This window comes from Podarcis vaucheri, assembly GCF_965113315.1.
Source record: "Podarcis vaucheri genome assembly, chromosome: 2".
Classification (NCBI taxonomy): Eukaryota; Metazoa; Chordata; class Lepidosauria; order Squamata; family Lacertidae; genus Podarcis; species Podarcis vaucheri.
This window is the reverse complement of record NC_138760.1, coordinates 1231336-1252448: the sequence shown is the minus strand read 5'-3', so window position 1 is coordinate 1252448 and position 21113 is coordinate 1231336. Positions and strand designations below refer to the sequence as shown.

Genomic DNA, 21113 nt, shown 5'->3' with positions numbered 1-21113 from the left:
CTGCTGTCCAAAAGGGGTAAAGCCCAGAGAAGTGGTTTACCATCTCAGTGTGTATTACAACAGTGTTAGTGTACAAGGTTCCTGTGTCCAGTTAATAACGGTACAATTTAACTATATCATCATCATCATTTAATGTATATCCAAAAGGGCCCCAGGGCAGCAACTGATCAAGTTCTGCCGAAGTTGCTGAGTTCTGACAATTTTTTGTGTTTTTAAAGTTTGCACATAGTTTACACATAAGCACAAATCGTCTTGTCCTGATGACATCCCTAGTTTGTGTTGATTTGCTTTTGTCTTTCCACCCAATGATGTTCAACCTTTGTTAGCAGATATGACGAAGATACAAAAGCGAGACTGAAAGAGCTACTTCAGGCATGCCCAAAGGCTTCATTCCACCCTTGGAGATGCTCCCTCCTTTTGAACAGCAGAGACACATACCTGTTTCACTCTATGTTTCAGAAGCAATCCACTGTGCAAATGGCAAAACTTCTCAAGAAACTCTACTTTTCTTGGGAGCACAAAAGCAATGGTGCAGGGGGGGTTGGATACTGGCTTCTGCATTTTTCTAAGTATACCTTGATGATGATGATGATGATGATATTTATATCCCGCCCATCTGGCTGGGCTTCCCCAGCCACTCTGGGCTGCTTACAGCACATAAAAAATTGTAAAACATTAGACCATAAATCAGTTTTTTTAACCACATTAAAATTACTACACTGACACTGTGTTAGCTGTAGAAACCTGGTTCACATTTGTATCCTTCTGCTCCTTCAAGGAGCTCAGGACAGTGCAAAAGGTTATTCTCACAGCAAGCCTGGGGAGTTGGATTATAGCCTGCGAGAGGGTAACTGGCCCATGGTCACCCAAAGAGTAGGGATTTGAAGGGCTTTTGTAGGGATTTTGAGGCAGACACCAAAATGGTGCCAGGGAAGAAGGGATGAGGGAAGATCTACATCAGGAACCAGAGGGAAGGAAGAACATTCAGATCTGCTGCCCTGGTGGATCCTGCTGCCTGAGGCAGTAGCCTCACCTTGCCTCATGGGTGGCCCAGCCCTGGGGATTTGAACACAGATTTCCCAGCTTCAAGCCCAACACTCCAACCAGTGCACTACACTGCCTCTGCATAGACTTAGGACTGCAATCCTATACACCAGCCTTCTTCGACCTGGTTGATGTTCTGGACTTCTGCTCCTAACTTCACCCACCAGAGCAGCTGTACTCCAACATCTGGAGGGTACCAAGCTAGGGAAGACCACACTGATTGGCAGTTGCTCTCCAAAGGTTGAATCTGGGACCTCTGCCATGCACAGGATGTGCTCTGCCACTGCACATCTATGCAATGTGTGGCTAAGAGGAGCCATGAGCAGAACACAGGAAACAGATTCCGCAGGGGCTCTGTGCCTGGATAGAACCACCCAGCTGCGGGACTGAGAGGAACAGATCCAAGCCACCTCCACGTGAGGAGCTCCTGGGGTGAGGGTAGCACTCACTGGGGCTGATGAAACTTCTAGTGCAGGACACTCAGTTGGCAAAGTCTGCTATACAGTTAGCTGGCAGGAAGCCCCACTGAACTTAAGTGGACTGGCTTTCGTGTAGAGATGCCCAGGATTGTGCTGTAGAAGATTCCTTTCAGAAACAGGGAAATCACTACAGCAAAACAACTGTAGCCCTGCTCACTCTTGCCAGCCTTTTATAAACCACAGACAGGGCTAGCTACAAAAGTGGATAGAACTGTGTTTTATCATCTGCCCAACATTGTATGCAATCCTCAAAAAGGGAATCACAGCACAGGAGGATCAGAACACCACGGGGCCGCCAATTTCTCCTCCCGGGCCATCTAAAAATTTCACCCTGCTGCTTGTGACCTGCAAGGGAGTTGAGATGATGTTACTAGAGCATAAGCTGTAGAAGTGGAATAATATGCAGAAGACTGAAAATACAAAACATGCTACTGTCCCAAAAGATGAACGGATGTTTCTGAGTTGGATTTTACAACCATCTATTCTAGAAGTGGAGTCTGGAATCACTCCCTGTTTGCTTTCCTACAGTGAAAACTGTTTATGCAGATCAGCAGCACCTGCGTAGAAGCCAAATGCCTCTGTGATATTTTGGGTTGACTAAAAACAGTTATTTTGAAGGCGGGAGAGGGGAGAGGGGAGACACTCACGTGAGCAAGGACTGAGGAGCCACCTGCTTCTTCACTGCAGCAAATTTGAATTACATGTTGGATAGATTTTTCACACAAGCTTAAGAGAGAACCAGATTAACCCAGCCAGGGCAGAGCCAGGTCCCTGGGTTTGATTCCCCTTTGCACCAAGCTGCAGAGGGCCTGGGGCTGGCAGGCTACTCTGGTGCAGCCTGCCATGGGTTGCAGAAATTATGAGTGTTTCACCCAGAGCCATCCATGCCCCAAGCTCTCCTGAGATGACCTTCAGTTCCAACCTGTGACCTGTCCTCGGTTCCTGCATTGAAGGGGGTGGACTAGATGACTCTCGGGGTCCCATCTCTACTGTTCTACAATTCTAGGATTCTGGACATCTCCAGCTCCAGCGCTGGCCTCGCCCGCAGCTGCCTTAAAGCAGAAGGCAGAATGGGAAGGGAAGCAAGAGTCCCTGGGGAATGGTCAGAGGTGTGTCTTCCTCCCTTGCCTCCCTGCTCTCCCATTAGCCTTTACCCAGCGTCAGCACAAGACATTTGGACACCTGAGTTGAACCACCAAATGGCACCCTCTTCCTGCCAGGGAAAAAGGGGTGAATGAAGATCTTATCAGAAACAAGCAAGGAAGAAGCTCTACATCGGAAATGGGGGAGCAGGGGTGTCAAATCAACATTACCCATTGGTCAAAGTAGAAATCAAAGGCAGTCATGGGGAGAAAAGAGGCCCACTGAGAATCATGCCAGGCAACTGCAGGGCCCTGGAAACCTCCCAGGGCAGCCCCGGCCATTTCCTCCCTAGGGGTGGAAGGAGACCAGAGCCTCTTACTCAGCTAGAGACAACTGTGGAGAAGACATTGCACAGCAGCCTCTGGGCAAATCGGACACACTGCTGGTCTCCACCCACCCCCAGGGCTGGGGGGGGGGGCTGCCAAGAAGGCAGCAGACCAAGCCTCCAAGGATGTGCCACAGCCATGGCTGCCACCTCAGAAACAGTAGCAGCAGTGGGCAATGTATTCCTTGGAGGCCGAATCTGCTGCCCCTGTGGATCCTGCCACTTGAGGCAGTTGCCTCACCTTGCCTCACCTAGCCCTGCCTTGACCAAGATACTGGATGAATTCTCTTCCCCTGCTCCCTGTCCCATTCAGTAACGGGAAGTCAGAAGGCTCCTTTGCTCATGCTCATTCCCTCTTGCCAGTTTTCACTTGTTCCATTATACAGTTCCAGCAGGGCCACCTCCCACCATGGTTTGGGGAAGGCCGTGCCCAGCACTAAGATGTCAGATGCAACAACCTAGACGCCAAGCACTTTGCTTCACAGGCAATCTGCCCTGTTGCCTTCCAGCCCGGTGGCTTCATGGGCCTGGACACAGGATGCTGATTTTATGTAGCACAGCAAATGAGGAACGCAGGGTTGCGGCCTCTCAGAAGCACCACCCCTCTATACTTGGGCAGGGAAGAAGGCAGAAGAGAGAATGCTGAGTCCCTAGTTCACAGCTGAGCCATGTGGTTTGATTTGCCTCCCACTTAACATAGCAGGAGAGTCAGAGGAGAGGAGGAAACACTTGCAAGAGCAAGCAGTGCAGCAAACTCAGGAAAAGGGCAGCTGCTACCGGGGCTAATGACTTCTTGGTTTGTCTCGAGGCAGCCAAGCTGGTTGCCGTGCAGCCCCGTTCAGCAGGAACCACTCTAGAGCCCTGCTGCCATCTGGAAGAGCAGGTCCTCTTTGAGAAAGTGGTCGTGTTTGCCAACCCTGCTATCTAAGGAGGAGTTGTTCAACTCTCACCTGACTGCCTTCCTGTGGATAATTCTGGTTTTTCTGGCACACAGAATTCCCACCCAATGGGATGTTTGGGCCAAAGCAAACATTGCTAACAGTCCCAAATATCCCTTCTGAAACATGAGCAGAAGAGGAAGCTACTACCAAGCCAGGGTGTTTGTAGATCTAGCGCAGCTATCAGCAACTCTTCAATATCTCTGAGGCATTTTTTCTAATTGTGCACCCAATACTATGCATCCAACAGATGCTACATTATTTCAGTGTGTTATCTAGTATTCTCTCATTATTTGTTTAATTCTATATACTAAAACAAAACCAAACAAAACCACCCACAGAAGTCCTTCTATGAGATGCCGCCTATAAACAGAGGTGCTGAAGACCTCATTCTTCTGTTGAGGTCCAACTTCCCTCGGCATCAGTGGTTGAAGTCTGCATGCTGGTGGTGAGAAGGACCCAGGCTTTCTTCCCCATCGCTCTCTCCCTGCCCCCTGCCCCAGCTGCTAAGGCAGAGCAGGTCACTCTTGCTGGAGTTCTGAAGGAGTATGCAGGAAAGCAGTCAAATTTTTTCAACAGGACCCCCGGGGAACAACACATTAAGACTAATCTGCCCAGTGATACAGTTTTGGAAAGAAGTCCACCAAAGAAAAATCAGTAGCCCACAAACATTTTCTACACCAGCCTCCTGCTCACATATATGGGGGGGGGGCACACCTGTGTGTGGTCACCTCCACCAGATTCTTACTCGCCGTAGGAGATCAGGTAAGAGGCTATTTACAAGCCCAGATTTAAACACAACAAAAATCTGACACACACTCACAAGCCCTTTGACAACTCTCAACCTCCACAGTGTTTAAGAAAAACATGGCAATATCAGAGTTAAAATTCTCTAAACAATAACATCAAAGACGACGATGATATGCCTGTCAAACTGATGCTTCCCAGGGGATCTATTTTAACAATTCTAGGCTATAATTATGTTCATCAGGTATGGTAAGCTTGCTCAGAGAAATTCAATGAGGCTCAGCTGTTTGATTGCAGCTAAGGTGGGCATTCATGCAATAAATTCTTTAGTGAGATATTTGTTGTTGTTCATAATTTCACCTGCTCATTTTTAGGAAGATAATAACAGACTGCTCTTGCCAAGTCAACAGTATCAATCTCCCTTTATACCGTTATCAAGCCAAAATGCACACCGCCATTTTTAAACAATTATATGCAAGCTCCTATGACCTTTACCACAAATGGTGTTTATCAAGGACAGATGCAGCTGTTGACAGAAAATAGATTCTCCCCATGCCCAGCTCTCCTGATCATGGCATTTCATATAAAAAAAGAAACAATGATAATAAAAGAGACAAATGAATGAATTCCTAATGGGTTTTATCAACCTCACAGCAGGAGAGCTAGATGAAATAAGTTTTAATCACGCCTTTCCCTCTGTCCTTAAGGTGACACAGAAGATTGCTCTAACACAAAAATTATCTGATAGTAAAAGGACTCCCGTCTCTGGGGCTATCAAACCGGTACTTTAATACATTTTAAACATCACTTGAATATAAGAATTACATCAGAATCCCATACAAAACAAGATTAAAATGTCTCTCTCCATAATGTTATCAGATGATGGAAGCCTTCTGCTGCTGCACCCAGCAACAAATTTTCATTGGCTTAGCCTTCTATCCGAGAAAGATAACATGCACAGAAAAAGCTGGTTATCGGAACTTCTAATGAAAGATGTGGTTCTGGGACAGCGCTTGGCCGATAAGCCTCTCATGGTCTGCATCCAAACGGAACTTCTCAACAATCCCAAGATGCCACAGATTGCTCAAGGTAAAGGAAACAATGGCAATGTGTTCCTCCTCTACAACAGCATACCATCTTGTATGCTCTAGGAGTTCAAGAAAAGCCAAGCTGAGCAGCAGCCCGACTAGAAGGAAGGTTGCCCCAGCTTTTGGGAGCTGTGGTGAATCTTCACACACACCGACCGGGTTGCATTTCACACAATTGCGCTGCTTGCACAACAGGGGGGCGGGCTCTTGTGCTCCCTCTCCTTGCTCACACCCCAGCCCCCCCCCCCCCACAAATCTGCTCCAGACTGTTGGAGAGGCAGAGGAAGTTGTGGGAAGTCCTTGCACCAACAGAACAACTTGGTTGGATACAATCTGTTGGGCATGGTTGCTGGTGTAAAAGTTCAGTTTCCTTTCCTTTGTTTAAGAGGGGATGGGGAGAGAATTACAACTCTCACTTGGAAAGCAAAACAGATTTCTGCCTTAACCATCCTGGTTACATCAAACAGCCAACTGCTAACACTTACCCTTTAGAACTATTTTAAGGGCTGTTTGGATCATCAGGATAGTGAATCATTAGCGTGGAAGAATTCATCCTAAAACTCGCTTTTCAAACAGGCTTTTCATGAGCTCTGCTTCTTGCAGTTAATATGACTTATAAGGCATTCTTGGCCCCATGCCATAAAGGGTGGGTAGCAGTCTTTTTCTCAACCTACTGAGGTGTGGAAGATTTTTTTAAGTGGGAATAAGATTCCAGTTTTCCTGTTTCACATGCTTCTCTGATGGTGATGTTCATGGGGACAATGAAGACAGCCATCTCCTTGGACCCAAATTTGGAAATAAATCTGGTCTCTTCAGAAACACATAATGGAAGCATGGCTTGTATACAGGGCATAAGAAAAACATTGAGAAATAATTTCTTGGTTTTATTTTATAATGAAATGGCCCAATTCCTATTAAATGTTGATTTTGCTCACATACTATCAATTGGCAGTATTTTGTTTCACAGAAGGCTAACGAGTTTCCTAGAAGCAATTAAGGTGAGTTATTATCACCTAGAACAGGGAGCGGAGGGAATGTTGCATATTAGAGTGATGGAGGGTTCTAGAATGGGAAATATTATTTACTTAAATGATTTTTAATTGTACCTGGGAAGGCATGTCTAGGGGCACAAGGGACGTCTGGAATAGCTCAGTTGATAGAACATGAGACACTTGATCTCAGGGTCATGGGTTACAGTCCCAAGTTGGGGTTAAGATTCCTGCACTGCAGGAGGTTGGCCTAGATGACCCTCATGGTCTCTTCCAACTCTGCAATTTTGTGATTCTATGACTCTGCAGGTACTTCACCTAGAACCAACTTAACAGGCCAGCATTTACGTGACCAAAGAGGAAGAGAAGGGAATAAGACAAACAATCTGAAATATTTTTCCCTGGAGGGGTGGGCGTATAAAGAGGTATCAAACCAGAGCTCACCTTTGCCACCCATGCTGTGTGCTGAACACAAACCTTGAAGAGGGTTAAAAGCACCATCCCGGCTGCTGCACTGGCTCCAGCAATCAGTTTAGTGTGCCATCAACCAACCATCCCAGCCCAGAAAGTCCTAACCCTGCTCACTTGTCAGAGAAAGCTCACCAGAGAAGACTTTGCCTGGCTAAGATCCAACTCCTTTTCCAGAACCTGATCCCTTGCCTCTGCCTCTCGGGTTATGCTACCTACCTCTTGGCTTTTGCTGCTGCCTGTGGGACTGTCTTCATTGCCTGTCCTAGACTACATTAGTTGCCAGAAAATGCTCTGAACATTAGCTGCTGCTTCTGGAATTTAGACCCAAAGCGGTCCTCAACCACACTACGTTGGTAACTCGGGATAAGAACTTAATTCGTTCCGGAGGTCCGTTCTTAACCTGAAACTGTTCTTAACCTGAAGCACCACTTAAGCTAATGGGGCCTCCCACTGCCGCTGTACAATCTGTTCTCATCCTGAAGCATAGTTCTTAACCTGAGGTTCTATTTCTGGGTTAGAGGGGCCTGTAACCTGAAGCGTCTGCAACCTGAGGTACCACTGTATTTGCCTCTGATTCTCTTGGACTGAGAACTGGTAGATCCCGAAACCTGATTGCATGGGGGCCTGACTCCACTGCATGCTGTGAACCTTAAATAAAGAACAGTCCTGATTTTTGTACCCATGGAGGGTGTTATTTGAAGATAGAAGTGGGAATCTTAGAAGGATGTATCAGTAGGAGGTATTTCGTTGTATATTTACAAAACAATACCTTCACAATACCAATTTCTATCTACCCCATGTATGCTACTACAACAAATTTAGAAGGCATAAGAATTACAAAGTTATCCAGGTGGGTTCAGTAGATGAACCTGGCATGGATGACATCTCATGGATTCTAACCCCCTCAAAGCCTGTAACATCTGATCTACAATGCTAACCTCAAAAGAAAATTTCCTCACCCCTATTTGCTATTTTAAAAGCCTTCTTCAGTGATGCATTTTATAGGCAAATGGATTCAACTAGAGATGTACTTTTAATACATTTGCATTAAAATCAGATTTAAAGCACTTTATGATTAACATACATGCTCCCAGTTGTTGTTTTTTAATATCTAGGTTCAATTTATTTATTTTTAAGCTATATTTTGTCATCAATTTTTCTCCTCCCCTTATTAGCAGCTTTGCCACCTGACGGAACATGTCTTGTAAAATTTTGGTAACATCCTCAGTTAATTACAGGTATGATGTTCTCCCTTTTAACAATTGTAAGACTGCTCCAAATATGCAGCGAGGACACCACGTCAGACTGCAGGAGGGGCAATTGCATGTAGGATGGCTGTCCCCAAACCACACACAGAAAGCACCGGGCAGGTGTCAAGTCTGCCTTTCTCCTTAACATGCAGACTTTTCACATGCAAGTATATCTAACCCACAGAGCACCATCCCACAAGATGAAGTGAAAAACTGCTCAGCTGAAACTGTGTCTGTGTGTCTGTGTCTGTGTCTGTGTGCAGTCAATGCCAAAAACAAAAAGGCCATTTTGTTAGAAGTTAATTTCTTTTCCCACTCTCATAACTACACACTTGAAGGGTTTCCCCCTCCAATCTAAGAACAGCAATGCACAATGCATCCAGCTGAGGAGAGCCATGTTCTGCACTTATTAAAAGAGTGCAAATGGCTTTGACTAAATACAGGTTCACTGCAGTTTTTCAACCCATCTTATATTTCTGATTCAGTCCTAAGGATGGAAAGTCATACAGTCCAATAAATTTTCCCTCCAATTATCTGGGCAATTCCAAACCAAGTGATTTATTTATTTGGTCACTGACAACAGCTGAAATAAGTCTAGTGCCTTTTCTACCACAGGCTCTACAAATACTGACTGGTATTGGAAGAACGGATAGGATCTCATTTTGGGCATCATGTTGGATTTCTGAAGTCCAGCACAGAATCAAGAACAAGATATGTTTGCTGGACAAAAATATATGACTCCCTCCAGTGATCTGGCAAATACATTTTGTGGACCCCTGGGTAGACATAAGAATTCTTTTAAGTGGCAAGAAATGTGCATCCTTCTTTTCTTTTCTTTTCTTTTCTTTTCTTATTTTATTTTATTTTATTTTAAGGTTATGTTTTCTAGGATGGGAAAGTGTTTAAAAAAAGATTCTACTCAGAACAAGAAGTGTATACAGTACATTGCTTTAATCCCAGATTGAATGAATTCAAGGTCTCATAAGAGAACCTGTCCTTAAAAGCAAGGGAGGAGAGGAATAAAGGTACGATCTACCTGAAGTTTGTGTCTTGATTTCAATGGGGGAATTAAGCACCCATTTAAACTTTCCCCAACTGCGATAGAATTTCTTCTGCTGGGTTATGTCCAAATCCCACCTGACACTTGTGGGCTAGTGTGGGGAGGGCAACGCAACTGCTGTTAGCATGGAAACTACACCGGTTGTACCACCTATGTTGCTAATCCACAGTTCCAGCATCAAGTTCCTCTTGCGCTTCTCTAACAACCTGAAACCTGAAGGGAAATTCTGCTAGAAATACCAGAGGCCATGGCTGCCAATACTGCATAGCTTCATTCCTTGACTGAACCAGAAGCTACAATTCCAAAAAGAGAGAACTCCCCAAAGGCACTAAAAAAGATGAGATTCCATGAAGGCATAGTTCTCCCCATCCCTCTTCTAAACCCAGACAGGCCAGTTCTCCTGCTGCACAATTTGGGTAGGAAAGCATGTGGAAGGGTTCATTTCCTAGCAACGTGCATGCAAACCACAGAATGGGTCTCCAGATCACAAATACAAAATGCTGCTGCGTGAGGAGGCCATGCCTGGAAACAAATAAACCCTCGCAGAGAAAGGTTCTGTTGTTGCCACCCCTGCGGCTCAAAAAGAGAGGAGCCACGGAGCAATCGAAGGAACCCACTCTTCACGCTCTACTCATTGCTTACAATAGCAAACACTGAAGAATGTCTAAGTAGGAATCACTGTTCTGTGCCTGCCACAACAGATGGCTTCATGGATGCCAGAAACATGGAGCTCAGATGCCAAAGGATTCCTAGACCCTAACATTTTTCTTTCTAGTCACAGGTAGGTAGCCGTGTTGGTCTGCCGTAGTCAAAACAAAATAAAAAATTCCTTCCATTAGCACCTTAGAGACCGACTAAGTTTGTTATTGGTATGAGCTTTCATGTGCATGCACACTTCTTCAGGTACCAATAACAAATTAGTTGGTCTCTAAGGAGCTACTGGAAGGATTTTTTTATTTTTTCTTTTTACTTACACATACTGGCACCTAAGGTTCTTCCCACCCTGCTAGGAGCTGAACTTTTATTACTGTCAAGGACAAAAAAAATCAGGAGTCCGGTGTTTCCAGAAGAACATGTTAGTATTTTTAAATTAGCTTAATCCAATTCAGCTGAAGCCAAGGGTGGCCAACGAACAAGCACTGCACCAGATTTCATGTGGGAGATATGCAGGTGGTATCTTATTCTCCCACCCACATTTATGCTGCCCTCTTGCCTCCCTCCCACCAGTGAAATGAACATTCAACATACATGAAAATGTGTTAAAGAACATTGGTTTTGGCTTAATATACAAATTTTATTTTCAATATAAAAATACACATTTTTTACAAAGAAAATACAAGCAAACCTCTCAGGTGGCTTTACAAAAGAAAGTGCTAAATGGGAAAATAGATAAGGAACAAGCTCAAAATTGTGGCAACTGGTATTTGAGGCACCAAATCATACAAGAGCGATTTTAGACCTTTCCCCCAAGTGTCTGTGCTACATGAAAAATGCATTTGAAACCCTCAGCTCCAAAATGATTCAAAATACTAGCAAGTCAGGGTTGCCCCGGTTCTGGTTTGATGAACTGAGCTAAAAAGAAGTCTGGCAACTTTGACAACGCTTGTCCTTTCCTGGAGCTCTACAGACTCTAGAACAAGGACAAACGATGCAAACTGGCAGACATTCTTCCTTCTCCTACCAAGCATCTTACCTTGTCCAGAGGTTTGCCAAAGTTTGAGACAGCTCCACCTATTTTCTGCTCATTCCACCCGCAATGCATTACTATGACAACAATCTGGCACTGTGTTCTCAGAACAGGGTGTGCTGGGCAGCACCTCCAACTCTATTTTGCCCTTTGGGGCATATATCGCACATGCACCAGATGAGATGGTCACGGGTTTGTAGACAGTAGAATTTCAGACTGCAGACTGGGAAGGGGAATGTTGACAGGACTGAACACTCCTCCATATACCTTGTTGCACATTTTAAAAAGAGCTTGTCACCAAGGCTTTACACACATTTGTACATGCAAAGATTATATAGATATACACACACACACTTGGTGAATCAGGGGAATGCTGTGGACATAGTGTATCTTGATTTCAGAAAAGCTTTTGACGAAGTCCTCCATGATATTCTTACGAGGAAACTGGTAAAATGTGGGCTGAACAAAGTAACTGCTAAGTGGATTTGCAGCTGGTTGACTGACCAAACCCAAATGGTTCCTTGTCATCCTGGGGAGAAGTGACAAGTTGGGTGCCACAGGGTTTTGCCTGGGCCCACTGTTGTTCAATGTCTTTATAAACGATTTGGATGAAGGAACTGAGGGGATGTAAATTTGCAGACGACACCAAACTGGGAGGGGTAGCTAATGTCACAGAAGACAGAATCGGAGTTTAAAATTACCTTAACAGATTGGAGAACTGGACCTAAGCTAGCAAAATGCATTTCAGTCTGGACAAATGTAAGGTTCTGAACTTAGGCAAAAAGATCCAGATGCACAAATATAGGATGGGGGACACCTGACTTGCTAGCAGTACATTTGAAAGGGATCTAGGGGACTTGGTGGACCACAAGCTTAGCATGAGTCAACAGTGTGAAGCAGAAGCAGAAAAAAGCCAATGAAGTTCTAGGCTGCATCAACAGACATCTAGTGTCCAGATCAAGGGAAGTCATAGTCCCACTCTCTTCTGCCTTCGTCAGACCACACCTGGAATACTGTGTCCAATTCTGGGCACCACAATTTAAGAGGGATGTTGACAAGCTGGAAGGTGTGCAGAATAGGGTGACCAAAATGATCAAGAGTCTGGAAACTAAGCCTTATGAGGAGCGGTTGAAAGAGCTGGGTATGTTTAGCCTAGAAAAGAGGAGACAGAGGAGATATGATAGCCATCTTAAGGGCTGTCACATGATGGATGGAGCAAGCTTGTTTGCTCATTCTCTGTGGGGCAGGGGGGGCATGTTACAAGAAAGGAGATTCCGATTAAACTTCATGAAGAACTTTCTGACAGTAGGGGTTGCTAGACAGTGGAAGGGACTCCCTTGGGAGGTGGTAGACTCCCCTTCCTTGGAAGTTTTTAGGCAGAGGTTGGATAGCCATCTGTCAGGGATGATTTAGCTAAGATTCCTGCATAGCAGGAGGTTGGACTAGATGACCCTTGGGGTCCCTTCGAATTCTAAGATTCTATTGCAGCCCTGCAAAACTCTATTCCACATGCAGAAGAAAACAGGAGTGGCTGAGTCAAATTTGAGTCTTGGCAGTGATTTCAGCCCTGGCAAGTAGTAGATACATTTCATTAATAATGGTAGAAGGTCCAACACTACAATTCTATGATTCTATATATTTAGACAGACATAGATATATATACTCACATATTACAGGACAGAATAAAACTATTATAAACTTCTCCATCGCAGGATGAAAGTCCAGGAGCAAATTTTGTCACCTCATCAGCTGTTTGTATGAAATAGGTCCTAAGGCTCTAGATATAAAGCCCAACTGAACCCTCTTCTGATTATGCTGTTCATGCATCAGACAAAAAGCATGCCACCAACCCCACCTTATGCAAATTAATTTTGCATTATCACACTCCGTCCGCCTACTTTATACTGAACATGATAACTGAGGAATGTTTTGCAGCACTGGAAATTCTTGGCAAGGTGGGATGGATGAGGCAGCCAGCTTCTATGGACTAGGCTGCTACAAATGGCAATGAAGGAAGGACACTTAGCCATGCAGGGTTTGAAAAGGGCAGCCTTTCAGAGCCAGTTCCCACTTCCATATGTTTCTCCACAATCTTAAGAGCTGGATACTTTATATGTGAACCATATGAACTGACCCAGACCATGCAATCATCATCTAAGGCCCTTCATTGTGTGCCTCATTTGCACATGACAGAGGGCCTTTTCTGTGGCGGCCCTGCGCTTCTGCAATCTTCTCCCCAAGGAAGCTCACCTGGCACCTTCATTACATATCTTTAGGCGTTAGGTAAAAACTTTGCTCTTCTACCTAGACCTTTGGCTACTGAAGCAATCTCTGGCCTTTTAAACTGGGAGAGCAGGGAGTATTGTTTTTGTTTGTTACTATGTTACGTACTTTTGTGTTTTTATACTGTAAACTGCCCTGTGATACACAGATGAAGGGAGGCATATAAATTTAATTTATAAGGTGCACAGACAATTTGTAGAAAAAATGGCCCTAACAGGCAACTGAAATGCCCCAATCAAGAGGAGTGAAGTGAGTCAACAGGTTCCTTTTGTCCAGAGGCTGCTGGCTTCATCACAATTTTGAAAGGAAAGCACTGCATTGGGGGCTGGACTGTCTGGTGTGGAAAGCAGGGCCTCAGTACATTGAGCTCTCACTTTCCTTTGCTTTTACTTGCCATTAATTAGCTCCAGGGCCTCCTCCTTGCTCCGGGTGATCTTATCCTCCCTCCATGATGAAGGTCTCCTAGACTGGTTATGTTTCACCAAGAGATGTGAGCATCGCACTTTAGTCGGCTCTCCCTGTCCATTCTTGCTGTTTCCAGTGGGGCGTTCCCATTGGCTGGCATTTGTAATATGGTTGAAATAATACACACGCCCTGTGAGATAAAACAGGAGAAAAAGACTTTAGTTGTAGGGCACAACATATCAGCTTCTTTCTAAGAAGCATTCTCCTATGACCCATCCCACCCAATTATTTTAGCTTACAGCCTGCCTACCTGAAATTCAGCCCATTCCCTCTCACTTACCTCCTTCAAAATTACCAGTTTGTAGTGTTTCTGCTCAATCCCCAACTGCGGCAACCAAGCTAAGGGCAAGTACCTCCCAGGACTATGTGATACCAACTCAGGCAAAGCACTTTTATAGCTCCTTTGTGATGTCAGTAACATGCACAAGATGAAAATGACTATGAAAGAATATAGATCTGATGGCAAACCTTCCTGTGTACATTTCACTGCAGGGTCGCAGCAACAGGAACTCCAAGCAAGAATCAGAAGAGCCCTGCCAAATTGATACCAGTTTCTCGGGGGAAAGCCCAACTGCATGGTCACTCTTTGGAAAGAGCCAAAACACACGTGATGTGAAACACTACACGGGTGAAAAAGCTCAGAGTATTTTTTGGCTTTGGTAAGCTCAGCCATGATTATAAGCAATGCTAAATGTAATCTCTGGCAGCTTTAGAGTGACTGCCAGTAAATCAGGAAGATTCAGCCTCCGTCCCCCCACCTTAACACACTTAAAAATACACCCCAACAACAATATAAACCATCAGGGTGCATAAAAGTTCATTTTAAAAAAGGTAATTGCTTTGATTTTCTCCCTTACCTTTGAATTACTATAATCAAATAGGCATTACACACAGAGACACAGACATTAAACCAACTTTTAATTTAACATGACTGTTTAAAAAAAGCCTGGTTTAAAAAGAAAATGTGAAACTTATTAAGCTTACATTTGCAATCTCCTAAAAGTAAACTCATCTTTGTAAGGCACAGTTAAAAGCCTAATTTTCATATGCAAAAGAGCCACCAAAGGATAAAACTGATTGTGACGAAGCATAGATGTAAGCCAAATTGCAACTGCTAAGCATACTTTCCCAGGACTTAAGCCCAACTGAACTGTGTAGGACTTACTTCAAAGTAAACACATTTAGGACTGGGCAAGGGTTTTTATTTTCTGTTTCAAATGCAAATGTATCACCTGCTTTTCAATTGCTACAGCTCTTCAAGCATCAGGTAACAACACAATTCATAAAAATACCGGTACATGGTGTCCAAGATGAGATCCTATCCATTCTCTGCAATTTGAACGTCCAGTACCAATCAGTCAACTTTGTAGTGACTGGGTGGGAAAGGCACTAAACTTATTTCAACTGTTGTCATGGCCAAATAAATAAATCACTTGATTTGAAATTTCTCAAATAATTGGTGTGGAAAACTGGTGAGGCGTGTGACCTTCCACTGCATCAGAAATATAAAAATACAGAAATGTTTAAATTCACCAGATAAAAATGGGGAGAGAGAACACAACACTAAAACAAGAAATCCAATTTTATTCTCTCAAAATACCTACAAGGAGATCTCATCACTAGTCCTCCATGTATGGAGGTATGTAAACGAGAAAGTGTTCCCTCAAATTCCCTCAACACCTTGCATTTATCCTAGTAACCAACAAAGTTCTTGCAGTATTAGGGGATATGCTCTGCACAGCTAGCACTGCTGCCATATTCTGGAACAACTGATGTTTCGAAATTGTATTTAAAGCAACCCCACATGACAGTAATTTATCACTTTCTCTTAACTGCCCAAGCTGTGCAGCATGTTCCATTCTCAAATATTCAGGACTCTGCCAAGCAAACTACATGCATTAACTTTACATCTCATAGAAACACACTGTTCTGCCAAAAAATACAGACCCTCATCTCTGAAAGGTTCTGGGTAACTTTCTTTCAGGAAAGTGATCTTGCAGATTGTCGTTGCATAGGGATAGAGAAGGCCAAAGAGTAACTCAACAGTTTCACAATGTTCCCACATATTACAAAGATACAATTCTAGAATGCAAAATGGCAAAATCATCGAAGTGTCAAAATGACCAATAAAGTTTTAACTGCAAACGTATGTTTAATGGTTGCATCAGCTTATATTTCCTGCACAAATATGCATACATGAGTCAAAGGGTGGCCACCAGGTTTGCACTCATCTCAGGAGGTATTTTGTCCCACTCCTCTTTGCAGATCCTCTCCAAGTCAGTAAGATTTCAAGGCTGATGTGTAGCTACTTGAACCTTTAGCTCCCTCCAGATTTTCGATGGGATTAAGGTCTAGAGACTGGCTAGGCCACTCCAGGACCTTAATGTGCTTCTTTTTCAGCCCCTACTTTGTTGCCTTGGCCATGTGTTTTGGGTCATTGTCATGCTGGAATACCCATCCTCGACCCATTTTCAATGCCCTGGCTGAGGGAAGGAGGTTCTCACCCAAGATTTGACGATACATGGTCCCGTCCATCATCCCTTCGATGCAGTGAAGGTGTCCTGTACCCTTAGCACAAAAACACCCCCAAAGCATATTATGTTCCCCTCCATGTTTGACGGTGGGGATGGCGTTCTTGGGGTCGTAGGCAGCATTCCTCCTCCTCCAAACACGGCGAGTTGAGTTGATGCCAAAGAGCTTGATTTTGGTCTCATCTGACCACAACACTTTCACCCACTTCTCCTCTGGTCATTCAGATGTGCATTGGCAAACTGCAGACGGGCCTGTACATGTGCTGTCTTGAGCAAGGGGACCTTGCAGACTCTGCAAGATCTCAGTCCTTCACTGCGTAGTGTGTTCCCAACTATTTTCATGGTGACTATGGTCCCAGCTGCCCTGAGATCATTGACAAGTTCCCCCCCGTAGTTCTAGGCTGCTTCATCACAGTTCTCCTGATCACTGCAACACCATGAGATGAGATCTTGCAATGGAGCCCCAGACTGAGGGAGGTTGAGAGTTATTTTGTGTTTCTTCCATTTGCAAATTACTGCACCAACTGTTGTCACCTTCTCACCAAGCTGCTTGGCAATAGTCTTGTAGGCCAGGCCAGCCTCGTGCAGGTCTACAATCTTGTCCCTGACATCCTTGGACAGCTCTTTGGTCTTGGTCATGGTGGCTACTTTGGAATCTGCTGGATTGATTGCTTCTGTCGACAGTGTCTTTTGTACAGGTACTGTAACGAGCTGGGATTACAGGCAAGACCTCTCTCTTACAGCAGGTGCTTCTAATCTCAGCTCGTTACACACAGTGAAGATAACAGGTAGCCTGACATCTGGCTGATTGATAGGGGATCAAATACTTATTTCACTCATTATAATGCACAGCAATCTCTGACTTTTGTCTTCTGGGTTTCTGGGGATTTTCCTGTTGTTATTCTGTCTCTCACAGCTACAATAAAACTACCATTAAAATTATGGACTGGTCATTTCTTCGTCAGAGGGCAAACGGGCAAATTTAGCAGGGGATCAAATACTTTTTTCCCTCACTGTACAAGAAAATACACAGATGTGTGCACTTAGGATGCTTCACCCCTCTGCCCGGGCACAACTACTTCTTGCTCCAAAACAAAGCCTAAAATCCACTAATTTAGCCCAAAGTACCAACTGCTGGTCAGCTGCTACAAAATTAACACACATATATCAGCTTCATGCAAAGCATGAGCTACTCAAACCTGGTTGTTAGAAGAAACCATAAAGTTGTCCTGTAGCAGGTATGCTGTACTTGAAGGTCCTAATGAATTATTAGAAGAGATGGCTGGAAAAAGCAGCCTTTAGCTCCACTTTAGCTTCTGAATTCAACAGCCCTGTCCCTACTCGACCAGCGAGAAAAAACAAGAGTGTGTGCATTTTTTCAGAAAAGACTGTTTTAGGCCTATACTGAAAATGATGCTGGGTCTTCTTGGCACAGAGCTGTGGGAGATTACATTTCCCTTTGCCCAAAGAAATCAGTCACAAAGAAATCCATATGAAGGGAGGATGGAAAGCCTGGATATTGCAGGGTCTGGTGCTGCTGTTTTAAACGCATTGCAGTCATCTGCAGATCTTAAAAGAAATAGACTGGGTTGCCTGATAGAAGCTAGGGAAGTCCTAAGTATCTGGCCCCATAGCCTTTAAAGCCCATTCGTGAGGAATTTGAAGTAATTTTCCACTACTAGCAGATGATTTCCTGCTGAAATCTGATTTAAGTGTATTATCACACACACCAAGTCCTGCAGTCCCCCACTTGCACTCTCTTCCGTCTAAACTTGTAAAGCTCCAAGATGGGTTCCTTCCCCTTATATTTACAGCTGCCCTCTGTCAACACCCCCAATGAAAAGGCTGCTTAGTCACTTATGCTTCATTCCTAGTCCAGAACCCACAGAACAACTTGCTTGCTCTGTACTTGCAATTGTTTGCCAAGTCTGTAGCAGCCATCCTATAGTATCTCTCTTTCCTTCAGCACTTCCTGTTCCTGAAGCAGGAGAAAAATGCTGTTTTGAACACTTTGCTGCCTCAAGTGCAAGAACCCCACACACCTGCTTAGTCTAACCCGGATAGATATTAAACTGGGCTTGTAAAACAGTAACTTGCCTGGCTGCTTGTGACCCGTAGAAATTGTCCTCAGGCAAGGAAGGATTTGTAAACCGGAGTCTGTAGTGTTGGCTTGTTCATTTTCTTAATAGGATGTCAGTGTACAGTGGTACCTCAGGTTAAGTACTTAATTCGTTCTGGAGGTCCATTCTTAACCTGAAACTGTTCTTAACCTGAAGCACCTTTTTAGCTAATGGGGCCTCCTGTTGCTGCCGCGCCGCTGGAGCCCGATTTCTGTTCTCATCCTGAAGCAAAGTTATTAACCCAAGGTACTATTTCTGGGTTAGCGAAGTCTGTAACCTGAAGCGTATGTAACCTGAAGCGTATGTAACCCGAGGTACCACTGTACTATAAATGACTGTTTGGGGGGCAGACGGCTATTAATAATTTGTGAGCGAGTAACTTTTGTGAAATTCATAGGGCTTTTGTTGGGGAAAAATAGTTTCAACGGAATCAGATCTCAAAATACTAGTCTCCTCTTAAATGCAAAGCTACTTCCTCTGGTAGGGTAGTCATGTAATCTGCAACTGACAACTGGAGAGAAGACCAACTACAGAATGGCAACCTGACACACTTTCTCTCCTCTCATTTAGGGATAGTCACCAGCGTTTGGAGCCCAGATACATAAACTAGTCACCAAATGGCACCTTAAACCTAGGTTGCAGTTGCCACAACAGAATGTCTAGGAGCCATTTTTTTTCTCCTGTTTTTGCAATGGAATTTGTTATTATTATTATTTTCATTTCATTTCTATACCACTTTAATTGGAGCTGTGCCAGAGCATTTTGTGACTGGCGCAGATCCAGTTGCAACCCTGTGGAAATCTCTGGGCACCAGGTTGGTGACGGACATCTCCATCCGGGTGGTCTCTCCAGCTTTCTTAAGCAGGTCAGCAGAAGAGCTTACTTATTGCCTTTATCTCCCATCTTCTTCTCTAAGGAGTACATTGTTCACCTCCCTCCCCTCAGTTAATCCCTACAATGACCCTGTGAGGTAGCTGAAGAGCCTGTGGCTGGCCAAGGTCACCTGGTGAGCTTCATGGCGGAGTGGGGATTTGAACCCTGATCTCCCAAGTCCGAGTCCAATAATGTCACCACTACACCATCCTGGCTTCCTAGAGCACTTCTGTTATGGGGCAGCTCTATAAATTAAGTAGGGGGGAAATGGCACCTAGCCATTCCACTGGTAGCCTGGTCAATGAAGGGAACGCAGTGGATGTAGCCTACCTTGATTTCAGCAAGGCATTCGACAAGGTGCCCCATGATATTCTTGTAAAGAAGCTGGTAAAATGGGGTCTTGACTATGCTACCACTCAGTGGATTTGTAACTGGCTGACTGACCGAACCCAAAGGGTTCTCATCAATGGTTCTGTCTTGGGCCCGGTCTTATTCAACATCTTTATCAAAGACTTGGATGATGGACTCAAGGGCATCCTGATCAAATTTGCAGATGACACCAAACTGGGAGGGGTGGCTAACACCCCAGAGGACAGGATCACACTTCAAAACGACCTTGACAGATTAGAGAACTGGGCCAAAACAAACAAGATGAATTTTAACAGGGAGAAATGTAAAGTATTGCACTTGGACAAAAAAAATGAGAGGCACAAATACAAGATGGGGGACACCTGGCTTGAGAGCAGTACATGTGAAAAGGATCTAGGAGTCTTGGTTGACCACAAACTTGACATGAGCCAACAGTGTGACGCGGCAGCTAAAAAAGCCAATGCAATTCTGGGCTGCATCAATAGGAGTATAGCATCTAGATCAAGGGAAGTAATAGTGCCACTGTATTCTGCTCTAGTCAGACCTCACCTGGAGTACTGTGTCCAGTTCTGGGCACCACAGTTCAAGAAGGACACTGACAAACTGGAACGTGTCCAGAGGAGGGCAACCAAAATGGTCAAAGGCCTGGAAACAATGCCTTATGAGGAACGGCTAAGGGAGCTGGGCATGTTTAGCCTGCAGAAGAGGAGGTTAAGGGGTAATATGATAGCCATGTTCAAATATATAAAAGGATGTCACATAGAGGAGGGAGAAAGGTTGTTTTCTGCTGCTCCAGAGAAGCGGACACGGAGCAATGGATCCAAACTACAAGAAAGAAGATTCCACCTAAACATTAGGAAGAACTTTCTGACAGTAAGAGCTGTTTGACAGTGGAATTTGCTGCCAAGGAGTGTGGTGGAGTCTCCTACTTTGGAGGTCTTTAAGCAGAGGCTTGACAACCATATGTCAGGAGTGCTCTGATGGTGTTTTCTGCTCGGCAGGGGGTTGGACTCTATGGCCCTTGTGGTCTCTTCCAACTCTATGATTCTATGATTCTATGACTATAACCTAGGTTTAAAATGCTATTTGGCAATTAGCTTATATATCTGAGTTTCTAACACTGCTCAAGACTGTGACCTGACCAAGTCTTCCCCAGCTGGAGCCTTTCAACCTTTTTAGTGATGCAGTGGTCATGAGCCACCTGAAGGAGAAAAGGTGCCAGAAGCCTGGAGTATCTGAACTAGGTTTGAT

At 44.4% G+C, this 21113-nt stretch overlaps 1 protein-coding gene across 2 annotated transcripts in view; it reads right to left on the bottom strand.

The window, feature by feature from the left end:
- The window catches only part of PIN1 (peptidylprolyl cis/trans isomerase, NIMA-interacting 1), a 38990-nt gene that overhangs the window by 10072 nt on the left and 7805 nt on the right, over positions 1-21113 (bottom strand). For both annotated transcript variants that reach the window (XM_082213767.1, XM_082213768.1), the window contains exon 2: positions 13899-14099. In XM_082213767.1, coding sequence (XP_082069893.1) covers positions 13899-14099 — 201 coding nt within the window. The remainder of the gene's footprint in view (positions 1-13898; positions 14100-21113) is intronic.